This window comes from Aotus nancymaae, unplaced genomic scaffold (genome assembly GCF_030222135.1).
Source record: "Aotus nancymaae isolate 86718 unplaced genomic scaffold, 86718_ANA_hifiasm-v0.15.2.pri h1tg000018l, whole genome shotgun sequence".
Lineage (NCBI taxonomy): Eukaryota > Metazoa > Chordata > Mammalia > Primates > Aotidae > Aotus > Aotus nancymaae.
The window spans coordinates 6,017,314-6,026,278 of record NW_026988430.1 but is presented as its reverse complement, the minus strand read 5'-3'; the positions used below and the strand labels follow the sequence as shown (position 1 = coordinate 6,026,278).

At 56.4% G+C, this 8,965-nt stretch overlaps 1 protein-coding gene across 1 annotated transcript; it reads left to right on the top strand.

Annotated features, from left to right (window-relative positions):
• The first annotated feature begins 319 nt into the window (after positions 1–319).
• On the top strand, positions 320–1,778 carry LOC135275678 (rho GTPase-activating protein 17-like). The gene is made up of 3 exons (XM_064378002.1): positions 320–1,037; positions 1,374–1,520; positions 1,657–1,778. Exons 1-3 carry the CDS (start codon positions 320–322, stop codon positions 1,776–1,778), a joined length of 987 nt encoding a protein of 328 aa, XP_064234072.1.
• The last annotated feature ends 7,187 nt before the right edge of the window (positions 1,779–8,965 follow it).

Here is an 8,965-nt window from a genome sequence, read left to right as displayed (position 1 = left end):
ACGTGGGTCGGGGTGGACGTGAGTCGGGGCGGGCAGCGCGAGGCGGTGGGGGAGGGGGAAAAGTCGTGACTCGAGGCGGCCCCACAGCTCCGCCCTACCCCGCCCCCCCAGCCCCGTCGCGGTCCCGAGGCGGGAGCTGGCGGGGGATGCCCGGGGCGGGTCTTGGTCCCCTAGGCGCCCGCCCCCGCCGCGGGGAGCCGCTGACGTCAGGGAGGCGAAACCCAGAAGCGGCCGCAGCAGACGAAGAAGGGAACGGGCGCGAGGGCGGAAGGAACTCGGTTTCTTCCAGGTCTTTCGGGCCGGGGGCCGCGGGCGGAGCATGTGGGACCCGCGCGCTTTCGAGCGGCTGTGGCGGGCCGAGTTTCCCGGGGCGGAGGCGCCGGCGCTGCGGCTGGAGACGGCGCAGGACGTGGAGCGGGAGCTGGAGCGCTGCAGCCTCAACCTGGCGCGGCTGCAACAGGTGCTGGCCCAGGAGCGCTTCAAGGCCTCGCACCTGCGCGCGCTGCTGGCCGGGGAGGGGCGCGCGGCGGCCAGAGACCCCCAGGACCCCCGGGACCCCGAGGCCGCAGCCCCCTGCGCGGGAAGGAGCTGGGCCGCCGCTGTCCACCAGCAGCTGTTGCAGCCGCAGCTGCGGTTCTGCGCCCGGGAGGGCGAAGCGGGAGCCGGCGGCGACTCGGAGACGCTGGATCCGAACCAGGAGTTCGCGCTCGGCCCCTGGCTGGCGGCCCCTTGCCGGTTCCGGATGCGCGGGGACGAGGCGGAGGAGAGACTGGGGCGCGAGAGCAGCCCCCACCGTGGGACGCCCCCGACCCCGACCCCCGGGTCGCCGAGACCCCCGCGCGGGATCCCCGACCTGGAGCAGCTGGAGGCCGAGGAGGAGGAGCCCCCTAGGCGCGGGGCCCGCGACCACCTGCCCCCGTGGAGACGCCGGAGGTTCCTGCGGGCGCCCGAGCGGGACTCGCCCGCCCACAGCTCCCCGGAGAGGGACAGCGACGGCAGCCGCCACAGCTCCGACCGCGAGGACGGCTTCTCCGCAGGTGGGCACCCCGCCAGACCCCCAGACCCCGCGCGCGCCCCTCTCTAGACCCGCCGCGCCCCCCACCCCACCCCCCGGGCCGCTGACGCCCCTCCCTGGCAGACTTCGTGGCCCTGTTTAACCTCAAGGTCGGGGCTGGGGACGGGCGGGAAGGCGGACGAGATGCGCCTGTTTACCCCAGAGCCACTTGTGGAACTTAGAAAAAAAAGTGTGCAGCGATGCTCAGCGCGGGTGACTGTGGAAATTAGCCCCGCGGCGGCGGCAGAGGTGATGAAATCGGGCGTGGGACCAGACCGTGGGAGGAACCTTCGCTCAGGCCTCGGCCCTTCGGCTCTAGGCGCTACATCACTCGCCCCGTCCCTGAAGCTGGTCCCGGCCCTCGGTCTGGACACCCTCGTCCCTGCAGCCCTCCCCGCGGTCCGGACACCCGCGTCCCTGCAGCCCTCCGCGCCCCGGGTCCAGATCCCTCCCAGCCGCCCTGACTGTGGATCCTTCTCCGCACACGCACCAGCGGCTTCCCACTTCCCTACACTTCTGACTCTTTCTGAGCTCCGGTTTCCCACCTGTGGAAGCCGCACTCTTCCCCTCCGGTTTCTGAACCTGTGCCTCATCTTCTCCAGGCTGCTCTGTGCGTGGGACGCTTCAGGGAAGCTCCCTGACCCTCTCCAGCCCCCCTTGGCGGATGCGTTGTCTTAGGAGGCTGCGCGTGGCCTGTCGGCTTTCTAGGAGCCTGGGAGCGTGAGAGGAAGGGGAAGGCTTAGAACCGTCTAGTTTCCAGCTCGCCCGGTGCCGGGAGATCATGTCTAGTGCCCGCATTTGATAAAAGAGGAAACTGAGGCTCAGGAGGATGACGTGCTGGCTGGGGTGAGCTGAGGCCTTCCCAGGGTCTCCTGCCACATCTGCTGTCTTCTGAGGACAGGGCCTGGTCTCAGTCGTCTTTGAACCCCCTTCTGGTCGCACCCGCGGGGACTTGCAACAGCGAAAGCTCAGCGAATAATGACTGAATGAATGCGCGATGGCAGGGAACTGAGCGCCCGGCTGGCTCTTCGTAGGTCAGGGAGTGGGAATGGGGCCGAGGAGGAAACTCAGGCGGGATGTGGGGTGGCGTGACTGCCCCTTGCTGCATGTGGGAACGGTCAGAGTCTCCTCAGCCACGCAGAAGGCAGGACACCGGTGGCGTCTGGTTGGGTCAAGCTGCAGGAATTTAAGATGTCTTCCTGCTCAGTGAAGCAGGAGAAAAATCACTGATGCTGGGATTGTTCCAAAATCTCCATTATTAGATTTTATCTGGGCAAGTTTGCATTCGAATGAAAAACCGTCCACTTTGCTAAAAGCGCATTTGGAAGGCCCATCGAGTCATCTGTTTTGATCAATTACACTAATTCATTAGCAAAGATTGGCTGCATTTCCAGTAGGTCATCCTCTTGCCGCCTTTGCTAATAACATTTTTATATGTCTCTTTAACGTAAGGGAAGAGCCTGATTCACTCTAGTGCCAAGTTCCAAATGCCCTCAATGGAGGCTACCCGAGGCCCCAGGTGCTTCAGAGCTGGCTCCAATCCCATCCCCCCAGACCCACATCCGTCACCCTGCCCAGTGAGCCCAGCGAACTAGAGTTTCCTCAGGGGGTGATGTTTATTTCTGTGAGGTGTCTTGTCTCCCGTAGGACACTGGAGCACATGGGGTGCCTTGATGCCAGTTAGGAATCAGCGCTGCCCCTGGGAATTGCAAAGCGTGCTCCCCTCCGGGTGGACCAGTGATAAGAGTCTCATTCCTCTGAAATAAAGACTCGTGCCAGGGCACATGTTTGGCACTCGTGGCTTTGGCCAGTGAGGCCTGGGCTGTATTTCAGGCCCCGTTCCAGCCCCTCTATAGGGCAAGCTCCCATAGAGAAACTGCACAGCCACATGTGTGGGTTCTGCCTCCTGTCTCCAAAGCCTCTTCAGTAAGGAAGTGAGTGGGGGTGGACCTGCACATGGTTACATGCACACACACACATACATGCTCACCTGCCTGCACACATACATCTACATGTGCACACTGCCACATACATGCATGCACACACACCTGCACACATATATACATGTGCACACTGTCACATACATGCATGCACACGCATGCACACATGTATACATGTGCACTGCCACATACATGCACACACATGCACACATACATACATGTGCACACTGCCACATGCACGCACACTCACACACCTGCACACATATATACATGTGCACACTGCCACATACATGCACGTACACATATGCACACATATATACATGTGCACTGCCACATACATGCACGCACACACACACCTGCACACATATATACATGTGCACACTGCCACATGCACGCACACGCACACACCTGCACACATATATACATGTGCACACTGCCACGTACATGCACGTACACATGCACACCTGTACACATACATACATATGCACACTGCCACATACATGTACGCACACACATGCACACATATATACATGTGCACTGCCACATACGTGCACGCACACACACACCTGCACACATATATACATGTGCACACTGCCACATGCATGCACATGCACACACATGCACACATATATACATGTGCACACTGCCACATGCATGCACGTACACACATGCACACCTGTACACATATATACGTCTGCACACTGTCACATACATGCATGCACACACATGCACACATGCACATATATATACATGTTAACACTGCCACATACATGCATGTACACACATCTGCATATTTATATATACACGTGCACGCTGCCACATACATGCACACACACCTGCATATTTATGTATACACGTGCACGCTGCCACATATATTTGTGCACATGCAAACAATCTAGGAGAAAGAGCCTTCAAGCATACAGGGAGGCACTAGAGTGCAGCGATTAAGGGCAGGGTTTTCACGCTGCTGGTGACGATCACTGAAATGAGCGTGGTCAGCAACAAAAGCAGCTGGGAGGTCTCCACCACCCTTGTCCTTTGCTGCTGCTTTTTTCTCTGCAGCATTTCCCAAATTACCTTAGATGCTACAATTTTGCACGTGGATCTTACTCACTGCTTCCCTCCAGTGAAATGCAAGCTCCAGGGGGGCAGGGATTTTTCTCTCTTTCATTCGCCGTAGCCCCCAAGGCCGCAACAGTGCCCCACAGGTATTCAGTGTTCCGTACATACTGCTTGAGGAATGCAGCTGTTTAATGGGACGGGATAGGACAGAAAACAGGTGAGTGTGTTGGCCATGCCAAGCATGATTGGGTTTTGGACTCAGTTTCAATTATATGCAGATACGTATGTGTACACTGGGAGCTGATGTAGAATGTGTTTCTTGCTGTGACAACAGAGAGGTTTGCAAACACTGAGGCAATCCATGGTTTCTGAAGCTAGACTGCCTGGGTGGCATTAGAAGTTATTTGACTTTTCTGAGTCTCAGTCTCCTCATCTGTAAAATGAGGCTGATAAGCACCTCTTCTCTCATACTGCTGATATGAGAAATGAAAGGGATCACATTTCTAAAGGATTTTGGATAGGCCCTGGCACGTAGTAAGCACCCATAAGTGTTAATTAACCAGTACTACAGGTCGTTTTTCTTTGAGTTGCCTTTTTTTTTCTTTTTTGAGACAGAGTCCCGCTCTGCCACCCAGGCTGGAGTGCGGTCGCCCAATCTCGCTCATTGGAACCTCTGCCTCCTGGGTTCAAGCGATTCTCCTGTCTCAGCCTCCTGAGTAGCTGGGATTACAGGAGTGTGCCACCAGGACTGGGTATTTTTTGTATTTTCAGTAGAGATGGGGTTTCGCCATGTTGGCCAGGTTGGTCTTGAACTCCTGGCCTCCAGTGATCCGCCTGCCTCGGCCTCCCAAAGTGCTGAGATTACAGGCATGAGGCACTGCTCCCGGCCGATTGCTTCCTCAGCACTTCCCACACCCCAGTCATTCTGGATTGCAGATGCTTTGGTTTTCTGGGATGCATGTGGCCGGCTTCAATGGCTCACACCTGCAGTTCCAGCCCTTTGGGAGGCTGAGGTGGGAGGATTGCATGAGGCTGGGAATTTGAGAATAGCCTGGGCAATACAGTAAGATCCCATTTCTAAGAAAAAAAAAATCAGTCAGCTGTGGTGGTGTGCACCTCTAGTGCCAGCTGCTCAGGAGGCTGAGGTGGGAGGATCACTTGGACCCAGGAGGTCGAGGCTGCAGTGAGCTATGACTGTACCGCTGCACTCAGCCTGAGCAACAGAGTACCCTGTCTCTGAAAAATATAAATGAATAAGATGCATGTTTCCCTGTCCCAGCAAGGCTCTGACTCTTTCTAGAACCTTCCAGGCAGCAGGGCAGGACCCCAGGCAGAGGTGATCTTGGCTCATGGGTCTCTTGCTGGATTGGCTCATCACACCCATTATCTGCATTCAGAGGTACTTGAGGTCAGGTTTTATTGGGCAATGCAGGCTCTGCCTTAGTCTCAGGGTTTCAGAGAGAGAACCTATGAGGCCTCTCTAGAGAGGCCCAGAAGCAGAGGTGAAAAGGGCCTCCTTTGGAAAGGGCCATTTTCTTCTAGATGAGGGCATGCTAGCAACATCAGAGTGTAAATAAATTAGTCTGCGGGCTGGGTGCGGTGGCTCACGCCTGTAATCCTAGCACTTTGGGAGGCTGAGGTGGGTGGATCATGACGTCAAGGAATCGAGACCATCCTGGCCAACATGGTGAAACCCCATCTCTACTAAAAATACAAAAATTAGCTGGGCGTGGTGGCGTGTGCCTGTAGTCCCAGCTACTTGGGAGGCTGAGGCAGGAGAATTCCTTGAACCCGGGAGGTGGAGGTTGCAGTGAGCTGAGATCACGCCACTGCACTCCAGCCTGGCACCTGGCGATGGAGCCAGACTCTGTCTAAAAAAAAAAAAGTTAGTCTGACAATTCGCCCAGTATCTTCCTTTCAACACCTGTAGCCTTGATTGGTACCAGAAAAGACGAAGACCAGCCCATGCTGGCCTGGTGAGGAGTGGGGGACGGCAGGGCGGAGTCGGCTGTGTTGGGTGGTGCCCGTGCTGGCCTGGTGAGGAGTGGGGGACGGCAGAGCGGAGTCGGCTGTGTTGGGTGGTGCCCGTGCTGGCCTGGTGAGGAGTGGGGGACGGCAGAGCGGAGTCGGCTGTGTTGGGTGGTGCCCGTGCTGGCCTGGTGAGGAGTGGGGGATGGCAGAGCGGAGTCGGCTGTGTTGGGTGGTGCCCGTGCTGGCCTGGTGAGGAGTAGGGGACGGCAGAGCGGAGTCGGCTGTGTAGGGTGCAGCCCGTGCTGGGAAGCCAGGCTTGTGTCAGTGGCCTGGCCCTGCCCCTCCCCAGGCATGAGACCACGGGCAACCCTTCCAAGCCTCAGTCTGTCTGTCCGATGGGAATCACAGAAATAGCCAGCACCTCAGCAGCTGACTCTTGCCAGCTCCCGTTCTGAGCACTTTATACACTTTAATTCATTTATACCACACAACACCGTCATGAGATGGGCACAGAGAGGGTCGGCTCTGCGGCCCCACCCACATCTCGTCTGGAATTGTACTCTCCTTGTGTGGAGGGCGGGACCTGGGGGGTGTGATTGGATCACAGGGACAGTTCCCCCAGCCGTTCTCGTGGTAGTGACTTAGTTCTCATGAGATCTGCTGGTTTCAGAGTGTTTCGGGATTTCCCCCACTTCCGGCTCATTCTCTCTCCTGCCCCCTTCCGAAGAAGGCGGTTGCTGCTTCTCCGCCTTCTGCCATGATTATAAGTTTCCTGAGGCCTCCCCAGCCATGGAGAGCTGTGAGTCGATGAAACCTCTTTCACTGATAAATTACCCAGCCTCTGGTAGTTCTTTATAGCAGTGTGAAAATGGACTAATACGGGTACTGTTATTATTTCCATTCTGCCTGAGAGTCACGAGGCCTGCCCGTGGTCACCCAGCTTATAAGTAGCACTTAGGATTTGAACCCAGGCAGTCTGGCTTCCAAGTCCATGCTTCAAACACCGAGCTATACTGCCTCAAATATCAGTACCCACCTCTCAGGATAGTTAGGAAGATTAAGTGCAAGAGAATATTTAGAGTTTAGCAGAACACCTGGTGCATGGTGACCATGGAGGGTGTTCGTGTCTGTGTGTGTGAGTGTGTGTGTGGGGGTTATTGTTTTTTGTTTGTTTGTTTGAGACGGAATCTCACTCTGTCACCCAGGCTAGAGTGCAGTGGCGCAATCCTGGCTCACCACAACCTTCGCTTCCCGGGTTCAAGCGATTCTCCTGCCTCAGCCTTCTGAGTAGCTGGGATTACAGGTGTGTGCCACCACGCCTGGCTAATATTTGTATTTTTAGTAGAGACAGAGTTTCATCATGTTGATCAGGCTGGTCTCGAACTCCTGACCTCAAGTGATCTGCCCACCTTGGCCTCCTAAAGTGCTGGGGTTATAGGTGTGAGCCACTGCTCCCAACCTGTTATTTTCTTTATCACTAAAATTCCTAGGAGACCCCAGACCATCTGCTGCTGATGTCAGCCACCAGGGCTGCTGCCCACTCATCCGGCTCCTTCCTGGGCACACGTGGCCTTGCAGGTGAGAAGACCGTCTGCTGGTTTCCAGGCCTCCTCTCCTTGACTGTGCACTCTTGGGCAGACTCAGCTGCAAGCCTGCGCTTGGAGACCCTGGCATTTCCCTGCATGCTGGCAGGCTTCTCTGTCTTCGCTGCATGCCAGCGCGTGCAGGGGCTGGGTGATACGTCTTTTTGGGGGTTTATGCATCCTTTCTGCTGCCTCTGGCATTTCCTGTGCATTTGGACTCTAAACAAATCGCATTCTTCTAGCAAAGCCCAAAGGTGCTTTTCAGTCGCATCTTTTTGACTGGCAGTGTCAGATGATAAAGTAAACGTCGTTAATATTTTTAAACTGGTGTCATTTTCTCCATGTGTTAAACTTTGCTTATGGAGACAAGTGTTTTCTGTTTTTGCTGCCCCTTGGAATTCATCCATCCATTCATCCATCCATCCACCCACCCACCCACCTACCCGTCTGTCCGTCTGTCCATCCATCCGTCCATCCATCCATCCACCCACCCACCCACCCACCTGCCCGTCTGTCCGTCTGTCCATCCATCCATCCATCCACCCACCCACCTGCCCGTCTGTCCATCCATCTGTGCATCCATCCATCCATCCATCCACCCACCCACCTGCCCGTCTGTCCATCCATCCATCCATCCGTCTATCCATCCATCCACCCACCCACCTGTCTGTCCATCCGTCCGTCCATCCATCCATCCATCCATCCATCCACCCACCCACCCACCTGCCCATCTGTCTGTCCATCCATCCATCCGTCTATCCATCCATCCATCCACCCACCCACCCACCCATCTGTCCGTCCGTCCATCCATCCACCCACCCACCCACCCAGTTGCCCGTCTGTCCATCCATCCATCCATCCATCCATCCACTCACCCACCTGCCCATCTGTCCATCTGTCCATCCATCCATCCACCCACCCACCTGCCCGTCTGTCCATCTGTCCATCCATCCATCCACCCACCCACCTGCCCGTCTGTCCATCTGTCCGTCCATCCACCCACCCACCTGCCCGTCTGTCCGTCCGTCCATCCATCCGTCCGTCCATCCATCCATCCCACTCAACAAGCATTTGTCAAGGTCTTACTTCTTGCCAGGCCTGTGTTAAGAGATGAGACTGCACAGGTTGGTGACCTATCTTCAAGATTCTCACTAGCAGCCGGGCACAGTGGCTCACGCTGTAATCCCAGCACTTTGGGAGGCTGAGGTGGGTGAATCACCTGATGTCAGGAGTTCGAGACCAGCCTGGCCAACATGGTGAAACCCCATCTTTACTAAAAATACAAAAAACTTAGCTGGGCATGGTGGCGAGCGCCTGTAATCCCAGGTACTTGGAAGGCTGAGGCAGGAGAATCG